At 39.0% G+C, this 20,130-nt stretch overlaps 1 protein-coding gene and 3 long non-coding RNA genes across 6 annotated transcripts; 2 read left to right on the top strand and 2 right to left on the bottom strand.

Moving 5' to 3' along the window:
- The first annotated feature begins 1,034 nt into the window (after positions 1 to 1,034).
- Positions 1,035 to 2,811, top strand: LOC112201777. Of its 3 annotated transcripts, none has more exons than XR_005810962.1 (6): positions 1,035 to 1,176; positions 1,375 to 1,448; positions 1,532 to 1,569; positions 2,318 to 2,372; positions 2,489 to 2,589; positions 2,671 to 2,811. It is a non-coding gene; the product is annotated as an uncharacterized LOC112201777 (long non-coding RNA). The 3 variants fall into 3 exon arrangements; XR_005810963.1 differs by adding an exon at positions 1,948 to 2,095 and having other exon boundaries at positions 2,318 to 2,589; XR_005810961.1 differs by having other exon boundaries at positions 2,318 to 2,589.
- On the bottom strand, positions 1,692 to 3,556 carry LOC121053177. Its single transcript, XR_005810965.1, has 2 exons — positions 3,383 to 3,556; positions 1,692 to 3,081 (listed from the first exon to the last, which is right to left on the bottom strand). It is a non-coding gene; the product is annotated as an uncharacterized LOC121053177 (long non-coding RNA).
- LOC121053176 lies at positions 3,080 to 3,870 on the top strand. The gene is made up of 2 exons (XR_005810964.1): positions 3,080 to 3,423; positions 3,531 to 3,870. It is a non-coding gene; the product is annotated as an uncharacterized LOC121053176 (long non-coding RNA).
- A 292-nt stretch (positions 3,871 to 4,162) lies between these two features.
- On the bottom strand, positions 4,163 to 5,100 carry LOC112167699 (umecyanin). Its single transcript, XM_024304744.2, has 2 exons — positions 4,720 to 5,100; positions 4,163 to 4,621 (listed from the first exon to the last, which is right to left on the bottom strand). Exons 1-2 carry the CDS (start codon positions 4,883 to 4,885, stop codon positions 4,320 to 4,322), a joined length of 468 nt encoding a protein of 155 aa, XP_024160512.1. The 5' UTR covers positions 4,886 to 5,100; the 3' UTR covers positions 4,163 to 4,319.
- Positions 5,101 to 20,130: the final 15,030 nt, after the last annotated feature.

Here is a 20,130-nt window from a genome sequence, read left to right as displayed (position 1 = left end):
GAAGAAGGAGTCGGCGCCTGTTGAGCAAAAATTGTAAATAAATATACTCAACACAATCTCACTCTATTTCATTAACGGAAATAGAGTTTTATTATGTTAAGTTCGGACCCATTCGAGATAAAGAACATCCCTTAATTACAATCCCTTGCTTCAAGGGAAGACCCTTTGATTCCAAATATGAAGACAAAAATTCCATGGAGAGGAATGTGTTTGTTTGATTTTGCGGCTGTACCCAGAGTGTTTATCAGGCTGCCTACGTACCCCAGAAAGGATCAAGCCACTCGTAGTTCAGATTTTTGGGAAGGTTTGGATGCTTCGATGAGTAAATGACCCACCAAAGAATTTTGGTTAAGTGTTTGGGTGACTTTAAGGTCATTTGAATAAGGAAATTTGGATGACCTTTGTGGTCACAAAGATTTGATGAATTTGGTCTAGAGAAAACCAGGGATTCGGTTAAGGTCGCGGTTGCATCCAGATTTAAATCTAGACTGCCTACATACCCCGTGAAGGGATCAAACCACTGTAGTTCAACGTTTGGGATTTTCGGTTTTGTACCAATTTTTACTCAACGGGTATGTATTTTGAACTCGTCGAGAAAACATATTTTGGTGAACACTCAATAGAGTGTCCACTGATTTGAATTGGGCACCCGAGTGTGCCGAGCTTCATAATAGGCCCTGAAATCTTAAAATGGGCTTTGTGTCGCTTTTTGCTTGTCGATGAATAATTCAGCCGGGCCCGCATTTCTGACTTGGAGTGGGCCTTGTAGAGCTTCGAAACTTGTGGACAAGTGATTTAAGAGAGCCCAAAAGAAAAATCTGCAGCACATAGATTGGTTCAGCCCATTTGATTTACTTTTGCACCCCATAGAGCCCAAAAAGCCTTCACATCGTGAGTTCGGATCTGAACTCTCATGACTTTGAAACTCCGTTGGTGTCTTCCCCCATCTAAAATTCCAGAAGCCAGACGTAATCCCCCTTCTTGGCTGACTTGATAAACCTCGAATCCTTCGGATAATATCTTAGCGTGATCATCAGATTGTGATAGAGATGATATTTAGGATGAAGCTTGGTTCTTATAGTCCAATTCGGAGAAGAAGTCTGGACCTTGGACTCTGTATAAATAGGAACACCCCCCACCTTGATTCTGCATTCTTCACCAAGAATCGTGCATTGGGTAAGGCTTCTTTGACTCAAGGAAATAATTTTCTTTCTTTGAATCAACTCTCTTTATCGCAAATTTGGGCCTCCTTGTTCTTCCCCTCTTTTGTCTCTGCGGTGATTTTTTTTACTGGGTAACTGGTGATTGCATTTGTCTTGTTGCTTCCAGCTCACATGAACCCCCAGTACCTAATTGAGAATTCCTTTTGTGCAGGCATCTCGAGTCGAATTGGACGTGGCTTCTCCCTGGGTTTTGATTAACTGTCTCTGCTGGGATTTTTTTACTCGGTATCTTACATAGATCTTGTTGTCTTGTAGCTACCAGCTCACATGAATCCCCAATATCTAATTGAGACTTCTTTTTTGTGCAGTCATCTTGAGTTGAATTTGGACGTGGCTTCACCTCGAGGTAACTAGCTGCCATACCAGGGAACTTCAATTGTTTATAATTTTATGACAAAAACACCGACTGACTTTTGTGGTTTGAATTACAACCACAAATTTGCTGAATTGCATGTAGCATTTTTTTGTCTTGATGTGCACTAATCGGTTTGTCACCGCCACAGTTACTTTGTTTGTGCAGAGGTCATTTTGAATATTGATTGTAGCTAGACTTTGCTTCTTGGTGTCTGCTCCTTTGTTGTTTAAACTATTTTCAAAAGAAGCTTGCTGGAAACCATACTTTTAATCATGCTTTTTAGGCTTTTGTCTTTAGTTCCCAGAAACAAAGCTACAGATATGCTTTTATTAAACTTGCATTAATTATGTATGTTGGTTTGACTTGCAGCAAACGTGTCCACTCACACATTTTAGAAGCTTTCATTTTGACAAGCTTATGTGTGAAGTTAATTGTAATCATCTCCATGTTTGAGACATTCCTCCACCGTAAAGCTTCGTGGCTGCTTGAGGAGTGATTTCTACTTCTTTAATTAAATGTAATTGCTGCATGCTTCTTGGTCTTTTGTTTTTGGCTTGTTCCGAAAAAGACTTGCAACATAGCTGCCTCAATTATGCATATTCTAAAGCTTTTACTTCTGCTGCAAATGAGTGGAATTAAGCTTCCATTTTTCTCTTTGTGTAGCCGTGACCATGAAACCAAAAGCAAGGACTTCATTCTTCTTTCTTGCTGATCATGAGATTGCTTTTCCATCTTGCAGACACAGTTTTGAAGAAGAGCATCACAGACACCATTTGAACCATCACTCGACAGAGGTAGTCTTAACTTCGCAAGATGTTGCACGTATTTGTCTAGGAGTGAAAAGGCATGGAGCCATTTGTTACCGAAGTTGATCTATGTCTCCACTATTTCTGCCACTATCTTATGCCAGGTAACAAGAATCATACGGCTCCCATCTCTCTTGCGTTTTTGTGGCTGTAACTTAGTGATCGAAGGTGAGCTGAGTGAATGCTGCAAACTCTCTGATCAAGGGTGAGCTAAGTCAAAAACTCTTCCGTAAAAGTAGCAACCTTCGCCTTGTGTGACACCATTTTGATGATAGCTTTGCTGCAGGTGGAGTGATTTCTTCCTTTGGTGTTGAAACTCTGCACGGGGATCATCTTGGAGCAGCTTCCCCACTATTGTGAACCCAAGAACTTTGCAGATTTGTCCTTGGCGTGAACCAACAGCCCGAGGCTTTCACTTGACACTCATCTTTGCCACCCATATGCAGGACGCACCGCAATACAGGCATCAAAGACAAGTGTAGTGAAACTTGGGAACTTCGTAGAGCCGTACTTGGTGTGAACTGGCAGCCCCCCGGGCATTCACTTGACACTCATCTTTGCCACCCATATGCAGGACACACCGCGATACAGGCATCAAAAACAAGTGTAGTGAACCCCTCTGTTTCTCTTCTTTTGCCTTCAGAAAGTTGTCGAAATCCCTTCTCATCTTTGCACGTGCTTCTTTCATTCTCTGAACCTGCACTTGTCGTCAACATAAAAGGTATTTCGAAAATGTTTTCTGGTTGTTGTTTTATGTCCTGATTTCTGGTGGGCAGCAGTAGAGTTTTGGGGTTTTGTGGCTTTTTGGTTGGTGTATTTGGCTTTGGGGATTTCGAGGCTTTTTAGCACGGAGGATTTGTTATCGGTGCTGTTTTGGAAGGGTTATAAAACCCATGTGGAAATAAACAGAGGAAGAACTTTCTGCACTCATGAACCCATCAGCAACAATACAGGAAAAGTACCAATAAAAGACCATGGAGAAATGACCAGCAGGATACCTGAACTTGATGCTCTCCTGTCGTCGGGTTGTAGTCTCCAGGTAACTAAGCACTGTGCACTATTTCTTTCTCTTGAATGCAGCCTCACTCTGATGCACCAATATAACTCACCCTTCTCTCTATTTCTCTCCGTCCCTTTCTTATGCAGCCTTGTGTTTCTTATATAGGGGGCAGTGAAGATTCTAGACGGCGGGATAAACATTTGTTTGAAATTTGAATCTCCCGAAGCTCACGAAGATAAGCTGTTGATCGGAGACTTCGTCTTTGACTTTGAGATTGAACTTGGACGCCCTCTGCCACTTTGTTCTTATCACAATTTGAATGCTTTCTTCTGTTTCTTTTTTTCCGTAGCTTATCCCCACCCAAGCTTGGTCAACCTTTGAATTTGAGAAACAGATAATTTGTAAATAAATATTTGTTTAACTGCTGTCATTATCCTCTTCTCTTTTTTTTTTTTGAATAATTGTGACAGCTACATGCTTTGTACATTGTGGGTATTTTTTTATTATTCAACAGCGCCGGAAGAAAGAGGGAGAAGAAGAAGAAGTCGGCAGAGAGAGAGAGAGAGGGGGAGGAGAGAGAGATTGATGATGAGAGAGAGTGAGAGCCCACAATCGTCATTTAGCTGTTAAATTGGATTAGTAGGAATAAAAATCTCTTGGCGGTGTAAGTGGGCTAAATTTATCTCATTTTAGTGTTATGGGTCAAGTAAAGAGAAATTTATTAAGAATATAAATAAATCAGATCGTAATTCGATCATAATCTTATTTTGTGGTTTTGGATCACATGATACACACCAAAGATATGGTAAATCACGACTTATTCAAAAAATTCAAAAAAAAAGGTACAATCACGACTCAAGGCTTCTTGAATTATTGCCAGCTAGCAAGGACTTTTGCTTCACGGTTTGAATTGGATCACTTCAGGCAAAACCTTCCTAGTTACCCATCTTTCTTGACACAAACTTGAACCGCTGGGTGTCCAGAGATTGATCTGTAGCAGCAGATGCACTTGGACTCGGACTAGGAGGCAAAGGTGCAGAGGCAAAATAAATTGCGAACTTTTGCCCATTCGCGCAGTGCTGACCAAAGCTGCACGTGAAGTAAATTGTGCCACTCACCTCAACTGTAACTCCCCCTGGATTTGGGAACTGAAACAAGGGATTCTTCATGTTGCAGGCGTCGAAGTCTTCCTTGGTTAGTACAGTGATGTCATGCATTCCTTCTTCAAAGTTAAACACTGCAAGCAGAAAGAAACAAGCATGCTTGATCATTACCAAGAAACTAAAAAATAAAATGGAAGAACAATTATTTCAGAGAAATGAAGCACTACTTCACCTAGAGTGTCGTTCTCCACAAAAGAATACTTGGAAACCCATGAAGCATAATAGTCGGGAGTGGGAGGAACCATCCAACCCATGTCGTCTCCTACAGTGTACTCGGCGCCTTCTGCGATTGCTACAATTGCTATGACAAGCACGATCATATACTTCATACTCATCATGGTTTGATTTGGTTAATTAACTTCCAATCCTTCCAATCCTTATGTTTTGTGTAGAAATGGTAAGTTGAATGAGTTTAGATGTGGCAGTGTCCGCGAATTTATTCATGGAGAACTCTTGGATTTTAGGAAGTGGTTCACTGACACCTAGCCAAATTTCACATAGATATCATCCTAAGATGTATGCTTTGTGTTTGACATCCGGCCTGCCGGAAATTGCAGGCTCTGCCTGTATATAAATTAATGTTGTGCATTACTAGATTCAAAATTAATTATATATATGATCTTAATAGCATTGATATTAGTTATGTCAAAAAAGTAACCCATACTAAGTTGGCTAGTATTTTGTAGGGATAATGACCACTTATCCATAGAATACCAAATACAACCTCATACACTCCACCAACTTATTTTCAACCTCACTCACACAAAAGTTTTCTCTTTTTCTCCCAACTATTCTTTTCACTTAATGATTATCCCATTAATACCCCTCTCTCTTGTTTTTACTATTATGGTTTCCTTTAATTTTCCTTTGATGAAACGTGGTGGGCCCATCTCAAAATTATTTATCTAGATATAATTGCAGCTGAATTGCATCCTCTACTCGACGGTAAACAGTAAACTTTACTATTCATAATTTCGATCGTTGACAGACTAGAATTAGTTGCTATTTGTAAGAATACTAGCAAAGAATTGAAAAAAAGAAAAAGAAAAATTGAAAAAACTGAAAGACTAGAGAGATAGTCTTAACAGAGAAACTCCCAACTACTGGGATATCATTTATAGACTCCAAACTAGGATCTATAAAATAGAAGAAGATATCGATAATCTTCTATATGTTCTAGAAATAGAACAACAACCACTTGATTATTTGAGCATTGGTTAGATCCGCACATCACTGGTATCAGAGCCTGTAAATTAGCTCAAAGGAGAACCCCTCCTTAATGGGGACAATGTCAGAATTGTTATTAGAGAAAATAAATTCTCTACTCAAAACTTCTGATGAGAAATATCAGAAGCTGCTACTAGAAATATCTAGATGTCAAACTCATCTGGAAAAATTACCTGCTACAATCCACCAATTGGAAAGATTGGAAAACAAACTGGATTATATCAAGGAACTTCCAAAACGGAAGAAGAAAAGCTGACAGTTGTCAGTAGAAAAATCAATGAACAGCAAAAAACGCTGGACTCTATGAAAAATATACTGAAGGACAAGAAAATGCCTACAGTAAAAAAGAAAACTAATGGATTCAAACCATTAGAAAAACCAGACACAAATCGTGTTCCAAACATGATTTTTCTGGAACCATCTACTAGTCAGAATAGTATCCGGTATGAAAACCTCGAAAAAAGAGAAATGAAGATGTTAAGCATCTTTGGAAAAAAGAAAGGAGTACAACTCCTAAATGCTGAAGAATTTGAGTTCAATGAGATTGAACAAGAAGTAAAAAATTCCTCAATCCCAAAGTTAGATTTCAAACAGATCTATAAAAGAGGAAAGTTTGATTTAATGGACAGCCATTATTTTAAACTACTGGAGATTACAACCCCAGCAACAGCAGGTGCAGAGACTGATCTTCTACTAATCACTCCAGCAGAAGTAGCCAGAGCTCAAGCAAAGAAATATCAATTTATGCATATTGGAGCAGTCCAAGTAGGCATAAATCTACTTGCACGTGAAGGAATAACTGTTCGGTCCTATGTGTTCTACAGGACAACAGGTTAACAGACTTCCAAGCTAGTCTGTTGGGAACGCTCGAAGCATCCTTATGCGACCAAGTGGCATATTTCAACTGCTTCCCCAACTTCACCACCAGCTTGAAAGATGCAACTCACTGCCTCAGACTGAGAGTCAAGACAGATGGCATATCCATGAAAGAAGACATGCAAGAACTCGCAATAGTATACAGGATATACTATAAATTGATGAGTACCACAGTAGCCCCTAAGACAAGGATAACAAATATCCCAGGTCTTACTACTAGATTCCTCACCAATCAGAAGAACCATTCACAGCAGATCCACAAAGTTACTTGGAATGAAGTAACATTTCCTATTGAATGGAAATTATCCGATCCAAAAAAGCAACCGGAAAGAGCAAAAGCAAAAATCTACGAGAGTAGAAGAACTGGAGAAATCAGCCTCAACTTTGACAATCACAGGAAAAGTGATGTCTGTCCTGAGAACCTCAGGATAAACAGCAGTCTTCTGAGAAGAAGCTACAGCACCAGAGAAGCTAGTGTTAGTGGTACAAAACCCACTATTGAAGAGCCAATATCAGAAGAAGATCTGGAAGCTGATCTATGCAGACCAGTCCATATGCTCAGAGCTAAGAAGCTCTATGATCTCTATAAAGAAGCTGAGAATTGTGAAAGTCCTGAACGATTAGAAAAACTAATCGAAGAAATGAAAGAATTCAAATTCAGAAAGACGAGAAAAGTCTTTCCTTACCAAGATCTTGAAATGGAAGATGGAGAGAGCTCCAGAACTTTCATTAGCAGAGAAAAAGGGAAAGTAAAACTCCCATCTCAGAAAGCCCCCACGGGTAAAAAAGGGAAAAGAAATTCCCAAATATTTGTCCCAGAAGACAATCTGCCAAGAGTTCCGATCACGAACTATGGCATCTGGTTAAATCTAGACAAGAGTCTAGACAAAAGAAAAACCATTGACCAATGGGTAGATAGCCTGATGATGGCCTCTGCACTTACCCTTGGCAAATTTGAAGCACCAGATTTGCAGGTGTACTATGAAACTACTCTCACAGGAGTAGCAAAAAAGTACTACCTATCCTTCAAAGAAACTGCCAAAGGAAGAGACTGGCTTGAAGAAATCAAAAATTTAAAGTCTCCGTATGATTTTGCAGTACCACTGTATGATCAGTTCTGTGGAGATCTTTCAAATCTGAGTAAGAAAGCCAATCTTAGAGCTAAGATGGCCAAAAAACAACTCAAAGGAGTTGAAAATTTCTGTTATGGAATATTAGATATGCCCACGAACTGGGGATGTCATGAGTCCAAATTCCACAGAAAAAAGAAAGAAAAATATTACTCTAAAAAATTCAAAAAGAGTAATCAAAAAAGGGATTGGAAATTCAAGAGGAGTTCCAATTATAAGAAACAAAAGGATGAAGATCCTAAAAAGAAATTCTTCAAGAAAAAGAAGAATACTCATCAGCATAAACAACCAAGCAAGAAAGCTTGCAGATGTTGGTTATGTAAAGCTAAAGGGCACTATGCCAAAGAATGCCCTGAGAAGAGTAAAAGATCTACTAAAGCTCTCTTTGAAGAATATGAGCAAATAGTAGAAGTAGCAAATATGAAAGGCTACGAAATAGCCTATTCTGATGATGAAGATGATGACATGTCAGTCTACTCTGCCTGGTCTGAAGAAGAAGAATCATCAGAAGAGTCTGAGATAGATTCTGAAGTAGAGTACTTCGAATCCAGACAAATGAATGTTTTGAAAATCAAAAATTGGGAAGAAAGCAAGACAGAAGCATTAATGTCTTCTTATCAGGTGAACCCTGGTACATTCGTTTGTGACTATTGCTTATGTCACGAAAAGAATGGTCTCCCTATGTTCTGTGAAGAATCTAAGAAGACTTATCACAAAGAATGCTTCATAGCTGAAGCAAGAAGAAAAACCAAGAATGGCCTTGTCAGCCAATTGGTTGAACAAGAATATGAAGAATATTTCTCTGAACAAAAAGAGAAAGAAGAAGAAAAAGAGGTAGAAACTCTGTTCCAAAAAATTATAGAACCTTCTCCTCCTCCTTCCTCGAAAAAGGAAGAAATCATCGATGAAGAAGAAGTCGATGAAGATGTTGAACTGGTTGAAATACCAGAAAATGTTGAACTGATGAAACCACCAGAAACTGTTCATCTCTTAGAACGACAAGAGATAGCTGTGGCTGCGGATACTGAAACATGGGATCTACTTGGCGAACCATCCGGCAAGTTTGACTATAAAGTCAGATATGACCCTCCGTCACGGCTCAGTAATCCAGACATCAAAGAGATAATTCCTACAGATTGGGATGATGATGTAGATAAATCTCCCACTCAGGAACATGTTCCAGAAGAATGTAAACCATTCATTCCAACGGAACAAGCTCAAGAAAATGAGCTTCATCAATCGAAGGTCGTCTCTACCAGTAGATACAGCAACTACATAGAGATCGGGCTAAAATTCCCGGATCATAGAAAATATCATCTACATGCCTTTGTAGATAATGGATCGGGATTTACTGTTGCAAAGAGATTTGGAATTCCAGATGAACTCTGGAAAGAAGACAAGAAAAAGTCAGCTACTGGTGTTACATTTGATGGGAGCCATCTCACCATGAAAAAAGTAGCAAAAAATGTTCATATCACCATTGGTGGAGGAACATTTATCATCCAGAATGTTTGGCAATCTGAAGGCCAAGGATCTGATTTCTTGCTGGGAAATGATTTTATTCTCCAACAAAGATTCATTCAGGATGAAGAAGCGATAGGCTTCAGAAAAGGAGAACGGGTGTTCTGGGCAGACCGTCTCACACAAGCCAAGAGTGTCGTCGGTCCCGGTTTTACTACTCAATATCAGAGATCGCAACAGAATAGTGGTGATCTTACCCCCTACAAACCCAAATTTGAGCCCATACTCCAAATCAAACAACAAGAAGAACTGCTTGTTGAAGACTCTTCAGAAGAAGAAGAAGAAGAAGAAGAAACTAGTAAAGATGAACTACTCGAGCAGAATGTGGATACAAATCCTCAAAAGTTTTGGGAAAAAGACCCAGTGGTCTGTGAATTGAGATTGCATGACATGAACGCTATCTGTCATGGCAAAGCCATTCCTCAGTACAAAGAAGAAGATCAGAAGGAATTCAGAAAAGATATTGAAGATCTCCTGAAAAAGAGATTAATTCAACCTTCCACTAGCCCTCATCATGCTCCAGCATTCTACGTGAGAAATCATGCAGAAAACCTACGAGGAAAAGCTAGAATGGTTATTGACTACAGAGACGTCAATAAGAAGACTGTCAAAGAAGGTTATCAAATTGCTCAAGTAAGAGTATTGATTAACCAGCTCAGAGGAGCCAAAGTCTTTTCGAAATTCGATGCAAAGTCGGGTTTCTGGCAGGTCAAGATGCATCCTGAGAGCATTCCTCTCACTGCATTTGGAACACCACAAGGCCATTACGAATGGTTAGTAATGCCCTTTGGTCTAAAGCAAGCTCCCTCAATCTTCCAAAGAAAGATGGACAACATCTTCAAGCATGTGGCGGAGTTCTGTGTCGTCTACATAGATGACATCCTGGTCTTCTCCAAAAACAGAGAAGAACACATGAGACACCTCCACGAGGTAGTAAAGCTGATAGTTCAACATGGGATTATCCTAGGAGAAAAGAAAATCTTCTTTATCCTCGATGAAGTTGATTTCCTAGGAATTAACATTAAGAATGGAGTCATAAAACTCCAACCTCATATCCTTGAGAAGATCTGGAAATTTCCAGATAGAATTCCTGATGCTAAGAGTCTAGAGAGATTCCTTGGTGTCATAAACTATGGGAGAGATTTCATTCCCAAAATCTCGGGGTTAACAACGATGTTATCTCCTAAGACAAGTTCCAAAAGAAAATGGAACTTCACAGAAGATAATGAAAAGATCGTGAAGCAGATAAAAAATCTCTGCAAAAACCTCCCTCCTCTTCAACAACCAGAAGAGAATGATGAAATTATCCTCCAGACAGATGCGAGCGATAATTATTGGTCCGGTGTGGTTCTGGCAAAAACGCCTGGAACTAACATTGAAAAGATCTGCAAATTTTGTAGTGGCAAGTTCAGCCCTGCAGAACTGAATTATCCCACAGGGGAAAAAGAAATTTTGGCTGTCAAGAAAACGATTTTAAATTCTCCAGCTTTTCTTGGAAAACCCTTTACTGTCCGCACCGATTGTGCCTGAGTAAAGAATTTCAAAAACTTCAAACTTGATAAAGCTGCTGATAGAGGAAGATTAGCAGACTGGCAATTATTTCTTAACCAATATGATTATAATGTTGAATTAATTGCAGGAAACAAGAATTATCTTCCAGACGCATTGACCAGGGAAATGGCAATGTTCAACCAAAAAGAAGACGACGAAGGTCGTAATCCCAGAAGCAGAAGAACTGGGAAAGAACATGAACCTCAAGAAGATCCTATGGAAACCAAAGAAAAGGTTCTTAAAAGGTTTCTGCTAAGTCCTAAAGGATTAGCCTCAACTGATCAATCCCAGGGTAAAGGATTGGCTAGCCCGTCTCAAACGGCAGACGGTAAAGGCTCATCAAGACCGTTGATGGCTGCTGCTTTGGCAAAAAGCAGACCAACTCCAACTGGAGTCATAAATGTTTTTAATTATGAATTAAGAACTTTTGATACTCCTGTGTTCAGAACTGGCAGGAGACTAGCTTATCACCAGAAGGCAATCCTAGACAATCTCTTATTTGCCTTTCAAGAAAGAAGCAGTGGTCTAATGTTCCCGGCACTCTTTGCACTAGCTGAAGAACTATATGAGAATGCCAGACCACAATTTGAAGAAAGTCAGATACAGCAGAGTGCTGTAAGAAAAGAAAAAATTCTCTTCCTTGAAAGTCCAGAAAGTGCTAGGGTTCCAGTCATGGCGCTTAATGAATCAGACTGGCATGAATTCCATAGTCTGATAGGAAGACATAATCCAGAAGACCTGGTTCCTCCAACTCTCTTTATCGTTTCAGGTCCTTATGTTGGAAGATACCTGGTTAATGTTCAGAGTGAACATCCTCAAGAACACAAGCTTTGGCTTGTTGAAAATGGTTTTGTCCATAATCTGTGGACTAAAACAAATGATGATCTAAAAAGTTTGCCGCCTATCATTGTCAACACAGTCAAAAATGTAAGAAAGAATGACTGTATGCTTCGATTGAAGTTCAGATCCACTCCTCCAGAATGGATCCATAAGGCAAACGGTGAAGTTGAATACATTCCTCCTTATCATTATGTAAGAATTATTCAAAGGAAATATCTTCAACCAGCCTGTGTAGGGTACAATGGCCAACCAAACTCAAGCATCCGGTGGATGAAGGCCATGACTCTAGAGTATATCAAAAAGATCATCTCTGAAGATACCTATAATACCTTCCTGGCAGCAGGAGAGAAAATTATCATCACTGCTTACGATCATCCTGACGTAGTCAGCAGTGACTTATTCATATCTCTTACCAGAAAGGAGATAGATTACACTGGCATGCTTACGATGGGTGGAAAAGCTTGAAACAGACAACCACTACAAGATGTATGTTGATACAGATGTCGAAGACAATACAACAACAGCAAGGATGGCCCAGGCAAATAACGACTCGTTTGTCCTCGGTCACAACTCAGAAACCGACGAGAACATGTGAAGCAACAGGTGTAGAAAACACCGAAAGTTCTTTTGGACTCTTCCCAAAAGTGACTTTTGCTTTTCAAAAAGCAGGTGAAAAACATTTCACCTAAAAGAATCTGCTTTTCCCCGGTCGACCTCCACCAGCAGGAGCACTAAGGAAAGCAGGAAATCACGGGGTCGTTCTGTACATTTTGTTGTTTTGAATTGTAATTTGAGTTCCGCTCCCTATATAAGGAGCTTTAGCTTCTTTTAGAAGGCATTCGAAAATTTCGATATCAGTTCAGATTAGTTCTAGTAGCAGAGTGATTTTCCTTCCTGCCTGTGTGAAGAAGTGTGCTTTCATTTCAAGTAAGTACTGTAATCATTCTTATGGATAGCTAAACAGCTTCTTAGCTGTTTACCTGAGAATGAGGCTCTGAAATTTTAGCTTTGTAATTATGTTTATATAAATAATTTCAGTGTGTTCACCCACTTCATCAGTTTTTAAGTTAGCAAGTCAAGTTTTCTGTTATGTTCTTATCTTTAATCATGTTCAGCCAGTATCTTATACTTTCTTTAAGTTCAGAATTCCTGGTTTTTTAGAAAAAACTTGCCACAGCTTAGGATAGAAACAAGCAGCAGTGATTCCGCCTGTTAAAGTAACCGTTAGGCAGGAGGCCGTTAGGTGAAAAACTTGGGCATGTTGAAGGCTAGTTTTGTTTTTCTCAGAAGTTGGAACAGGATTTTCTAAGAAAAAATGAGTTTTGGACCCAAAAGTCAGCATAGGATACACTAGGCACTACTTAGAAAGGACTACCCTTATGAGTCTTTTCACCTAAAAGTTGTGTAAATGGGCAAAATACAAGGATGTTGGATTGATTGGGCAAAATACCATGAGTTTTTGGGCAAACGGGCACAACCCCTATTTTGTATTCTAAATTGGACCTTTAAGCTCTGCATATATGTATGTCTATGGTGTTTTTACATAACACATGCATGCTGGGCCCAACAGTTACAGTTTCGTTTTAAATATAACCAAAAATAATATTTTAACTTGATCATGATATTTGAAAGTGATTTGAAATCATGGCGCATGGATCACTTTAGTACTTAATTAACATTGTAACACCAATCAGAATTAAAGTTACATGCAAATTAATAATGTTAACAATATAATCTTTATATTTCGGGCAAATATTATAAATGGTTCATGTGGTTTTGAGTCATGTTTTGTGAATCTTATTAATCATGGTCTAATAGTTGATGTTCATCCATAAACAAAGCATGTGTGAATCATGTAATAGGTAAATTCGTCATTTTACATATTAGAAGCACACTGCAAGTTTTCTACCAAAAAATCTTTAGGCCCAGGGCTCTGAAAATTAACACTTTTTCTCTACCTATTCTAAGTAATTGAAAATTTCCACAAATCTAGGAAAAATGCCAATGGAAGCAACGTCTTGTTATCCAATTTGCAAGTTTCAATCCCGCATGTGATAAAGTATGAAATTTTCAGCACATAGCAAGTTCGAATTCAGAACTAATTAATTAACAGTTGAATCAATCTAAAACTAATCATTCATGTGTTTTCTCTCTCTAATTTGTGTTATTGGTTTTCGGATCAACCTACATATCAATTATCATTCGGGGATTCTATCATGGGTCATAAGGCACTCTATCAGATTTGTCTTGTTTATAAGCCATTGTCTAGCCAAAAGTATATTATTATGCAATGAATTAGTTCAGGTTGCGATCGATTCGACCTTGGCTTGAATTTTCAGAAGCTTTGAGGCTTCTTGGCAAAACTTTTTTTCTTTTTGGAAGAGAAAAAAAAAATGAAAATGACATACTTAACCGTCACTTGATGTGCATATTTTGTTGATGGAGTTGAGCGAAAATTCACTATTGGGCCAATATTAATTGGTTTCACAATAATAGACATTTTAAAACTATGCAGACAAGAATAAACATGACCTCAAACCAGAGGAACCATTTATAATATTATATATATCTATACTATTATTAAGAGAAGAGAGCTTGCACTCCATAACTGATCTTTTTTATGATCATAACCCTGAAATATTAATAAATTTTAACATTAAATTAATTATGAAGGACAATATCGTCAATACAGAAAATAGAAATATAAAATAAAAAGAAATCAAATGGAAACATGACAGAAAAAAACTTCCCACTACATATCTCTCCACACACATAGGGTGTGTGACGTGCTAGTGTGTGTTTGTGCCTTTATATATAGGGTTAATGCTCATACACCCCAAATTTGGGAAAATACTTCTCATACACCCCAGTGTATTATTTTTGTTCTCTTTTACACAACTTTTTCTCACTTTCTTTCCTACCTACCCGTCTTTTTAAAATCCCTACCATTAATACCCCTTTGTTGTTTTGGTCTATTAGCGTCTGCATCTGCATATGTCTCTTTCATAAATCTATATATAATGTTTTAGAAACGTGGTGGGCCCATCAGAGTTTGTTTCATTTGAACATATATATGAAGCTGACAGTCATCCTCTAATTCGAAAGGTAAACAGTACAATTTACTATTCATAATTTCAATCATAGACAGACTTGAGCTTGTTGCTATATGCAAACATACTACTAAAGAACTGCAGAAAGAGAGAGAAAAACTGAGAAAATTAAAAACCTATCGGGACAGCCTTGATAGAGATTTTCCCAATTACTGGGATATTATTTATAGACTTCAAACTAGAATCTATAAAATAGAAGAAGAGATAGAAAATCTCCTATATGTTCTAGAAGAGGAACAAAAACCTCTGAATTATTTGAGCATTGGTTAGATCCGCACCTCACTGGTATCAGAGCTTGTAAAAGGCTCAAAGGAGAACCCCTCCTTAATGGGGACAATGTCCGAATTGTTACTAGAGAAAATAAATTCTCTACTAAAAGCTTCTGATGAGAAATATCAGAAGATGTTACTAGAAATATCTAGATGTCAGTCGACACTAGAAACAATACCTGCTATAATCCACCAATTAGAAAGATTGGAAAACAAACTGGATTATATCAAAGATCTTCCAAAAACGGAAGAAGAAAGACTGACAAGTGTCAGTAGAAAAATCAAAGAACAGCAAAAAACGCTGGAATCTATACTGAAGGACAAGAAATTGCCTACAGTAAAAAAGAAGACTAATGGGTTCAAACCATTAGAGAAACCAGACTCAAATCGTGTTCCTAACATGATTTTTCTGGAACCATCTACTAGTCAGACTAGTATCCGGTATGAAAATCCGGAGAATACAGAAAAAAGAGAAATGAAGATGTTAAGCATCTTTGGAAAAAAGAAAGGAGTTCAACTCCTAAATTCTGAAGAATTTGAATACAATGAAATCGAGCATGAGGTAAAAAACTCCTCAATTCCAAAGCTAGATTTCAAACAGATCTACCGACGGGGAACATTTGACCTGATGGACAGCCATCATTTCAAAATACTTGAATTCACAACCCCCTCAACAACAGGAGAAACAGATCTCTTGATGATCACCCCTGCTGAAGTTGCCAGAGCACAAGCAAAGCAATACCAATTTATGCACATTGGAGCAGTCCAAGTCGGCATAAAACTATTGGCAAGAGAAGGCATCAACTGTTCAATCCTATGTGTCCTGCAAGACAACAGATTGACAGACTTCCAAGCTAGTCTGTTTGGGACTCTAGAAGCATCACTATGCAACCAGGTAGCATATTTCAACTGCTTCCCCAACTTTTCAACCAGCTTGAAAGATGCAGCCCACTGCCTCAGACTGAGAGTCAAGACAGATGGGATCTCAATGAAAGAAGAAATGCAAGAATTGGCAATAGTATACAGAGTGTACTATAAACTGATGAGCACCACAGTGGAACCAAAGACAAGGATCTCCAACATCCCTGGTCTCACTACTGGATTCCTCACCAACCAGAAGAACCATTCACAGCAGATTCACAAGGTTGCTTGGAACGAAGTAACTTTTCCTCTTGAATGGAAACTGTCCGGTCCAAAAAAGCTGCCGGAAAGAGCAAAAGCAAAGATCTACGAGAGTAGACGCACTGGAGAAATCAGCCTCAACTTTGAAGATCACAGGAAAAGTGATGTCTGTCCTGAAAACATCAGGATAAACAGCAATCTTCTGAGAAGAAGCTACAGCACCAGAGAAGCCGGTGTCAGTGGTACAAAACCCACTGTTGAAGAATCAATATCAGAAGAAGATCTGGAAGCTGATCTATGCAGACCAGTCCATATGCTCAGAGCTGAGAAGCTCTATGATCTTTACAAAGAAGCTGAGAATTGCGAAAGTCTTGAACGATTAGAAAAACTAATCGAGGAAATGAAAGAATTCAAATGCAGAAAGACAAGAAAAGTCTTTCCTTACCAAGATGTTGAAATGGAAGAAGGAGGAAGCTCCAGAACTTTCATAAAAAAAGAAACAAGGGAAATGAAACTCCCAGTTCAGAAAGCCCCCACGGGTAAAAAAGGAGAAAGAAATTCTCAAAGATTCGTCCCCGAGGACAATCTGCCAAGAGTTCCGATCACGAACTATGGCATCTGGCTGAATCTAGACAAGAGTCTAGACAAAAGAAAAACCATTGACCAATGGGTAGATAGCCTGATGATGGCTTCTGCACTGACCCTTGGAAAATTTGAAGCACCAGATTTGCAGGTGTACTATGAAACTACTCTCACCGGAGTAGCAAAAAAGTACTACCTATCTTTCAAGGAAACTACCAGAGGAAGAGACTGGCTTGAAGAGATAAAAAATTCAAAGTCTCCGTATGATTTTGCAGTACCCCTGTACGATCAATTCTGTGGAGATCTCTCAAATCTGAGTGAGAAAGCCAAAGAAACGGCAAAGTCGAATATCTATGCTCTCAAGATCTGTGACATGAGATATTTCGAAGAATACCTGAATGAATTTCAGGAATATTACTGTACAATTGGTGAACTAGAGAATACTGATCTAGTTAATCTGTTGCACAGAAAGCTCCCTGAACCATGGAGAACAGCTGTGAGAGAAAGCATAGCTGAAAAACCAATTGAACGATTTTCAGTTGGAGGAATTGCCGACAGAATCCGGCAACTACTGAAAGAGCAATGCAAAGCCAATCTTAGAGCTAAGATGGCCAAGAAACAACTCAAAGGAGTTGAAAATTTCTGTTACGGAATACTGGATATGCCCACAAACTGGGGATGTCATGAATCTAAATTCCACAGAAAGAAGAAAAAAGAAAAATATTACTCTAAAAAATTCAAAAAGAGTAATCAGAGAAAAAATTGGAGATTCAAGAAGAGCTCCAATTACAAGAAGCAACAGGATGAAGATCCAAAAAAGAAATTCTTCAAAAAGAAGAATACTCAGCAGCATAAACAACCTAGCAAGAAAGCTTGCAGATGTTGGTTGTGTAAAGCTGAAGGGCACTATGCCAATGAATGCCCGGAAAAGGGTAACAGATCTACTAAAGCTCTCTTTGAAGAATATGAGCAAATAGTAGAGGTAGCAAACATGAAAGGCTACGAAATAGCCTATTCTGATGAAGAAGATGACGACAGGTCAGTCTATTCTGCCTGGTCTGAAGAAGAAGAAAGTTCATCAGAAGAGTCTGAGATAGATTCTGAAGTAGAGTACTTCGAATCCAGACAAATGAACGTTTTGAAAGTCAAAAACTGGGAAGAAAGCAAGACAGAATCCTTCATGTCTTCTTATCAGGTCAACCCTGGTTCGTTCGTCTGTGACTACTGTTTATGTCACGAGAAGAATGGTCTCCCTATGTTCTGCGAAGAGTCTAAGAAGACTTATCACAAAGAATGCTTCATAGCTGAAGCAAGAAGAAAAACCAAGAATGGTCTTGTCAGCCAATGGGTTGAGCAAGAATATGAAGAGTATTTCGCTGAGAAAAAAGCGAAAGAAGTTGAAACTCTGTTCCAGGAAACCATGGAACAAGCAAAGAATGTTGCAGCAACTGTAGTCCAAGAAACGACTATGGAACAACCATCTTCCTCAGAAATAAAGGAAGAAATCATCGGTGAAGAAACAATCGATGAAGATATTGAACTGGTTGAAATACCAGAAAATATCCATCTCTTAGACAGACAAGAGATAGCTGCGGATACTAATACATGGGATCTACTTGGCCAACCTTCCGGCAAGTTTGATTACAAAGTCAGATATGATCCTCCCCCCCTGGTTTAGTAATCCAGACAGCAAGGAGATAACTCCTACAGATTGGGATGATGATGACAAATCACCCACTCAGAATGTTCCAGAAGAATGTAAACCATTCATTCCAACGGAACAAGCTCAAGAAAAGGAGCCTCACCAATCGAAAGTCGTCTCTACAAGTAGATACAGCAACTACATAGAGATCGGACTCAAGTTCCCTGATCACAGGAAATATCATCTACATGCTTTTGTAGATAATGGATCAGGCTTTACTGTTGCAAAGAGATTTGCAATTCCAGAAGAACTCTGGAACGAAGACAAGAAAAAGTCAGCTACTGGTGTTACATTTGATGGAAGCCATCTCACCATGAAGAAGGTAGCAAAAAATGTTCATATCACCATTGGTGGAGGAACATTTATCATCCAGAATGTTTGGCAATCTGAAGGCCAAGGATCTGATTTCTTGTTGGGCAATGATTTTATTCTCCAACAAAGATTCATTCAGGATGAAGAAGCGATAGGCTTCAGAAAAGGAGAACGGGTGTTCTGGGCTGACCGCCTCACACATGCATTCAGTGTAGTCGGTCCCGGTTTTACTACTCAGTATCAGAGATCGCAACAGAATAGTGGTGATCTTACCCCCTACAAACCCAAATTTCAACCCATACTCCAAATCAAACAACAAGAAGAACTGCTTGTTGAAGAATCTTCAGAAGAAGAAGAAGAAGCTAGTGAAGATGAAGAAGCTAGTTTCATCCATGAGCACAACCTCAAGCACTTTCAGAACAAGCTTGAGTCTCAACAAACTCCCACTCTTGACAAAATCAAGAAACTACTCGAGCAGAATGTGGATACAAATCCGCAGAAGTTTTGGGAAAAAGACCCAGTGGTCTGTGAATTGAGATTGCATGACATGAATGCTATCTGCCATGTCAAAGCCATTCCTCAGTACAAAGAGGAAGATCAAAAAGAATTCAGAAGTGATATTGAAGATCTCCTGAAAAAGAGATTAATTCAACCTTCCACTAGCCCTCATCATGCTCCAGCATTCTACGTGAGAAATCATGCAGAGAATCTAAGAGGAAAAGCTAGAATGGTTATTGACTATAGAGATGTCAATAAGAAGACTGTCAAAGACGGATATCAGATCGCTCAAGTCAGAGTCCTGATCAACCAGCTCAGAGGAGCTAAAGTCTTTTCGAAATTCGATGCAAAGTCGGGTTTCTGGCAGGTCAAGATGCATCCTGAGAGTGTACCTCTCACTGCATTTGGAACACCACAAGGTCATTACGAGTGGCTAGTAATGCCTTTTGGTCTCAAGCAAGCTCCCTCAATCTTTCAAAGAAAGATGGACAACATCTTCAAGCATGTAGCGGAGTTCTGCGTCGTCTACATAGATGACATCCTGGTCTTCTCCAAAAACAGAGAAGAACACATGAAGCACCTCCACGAGGTAACAAAGCTGATAGTCCAGCATGGAATTATCCTAGGTGAGAAGAAAATCTTCTTTATCCTCGATGAAGTTGATTTCCTAGGAATAAACATCAAGAATGGAGTCATAAAGCTCCAACCTCACATCCTTGAAAAGATCTGGAAGTTCCCAGACAAAATCCCTGATGCTAAGAGTCTAGAGAGATTCCTTGGTGTCATAAATTATGGGAGAGATTTCATCCCTAGAATCTCAGGGTTAACAGCAATGTTATCTCC

Source organism: Rosa chinensis, chromosome 5 (assembly GCF_002994745.2).
Source record: "Rosa chinensis cultivar Old Blush chromosome 5, RchiOBHm-V2, whole genome shotgun sequence".
In the NCBI taxonomy this organism is placed as follows: Eukaryota; Viridiplantae; Streptophyta; class Magnoliopsida; order Rosales; family Rosaceae; genus Rosa; species Rosa chinensis.
This window is presented reverse-complemented; position numbering and strand designations above follow the sequence as displayed.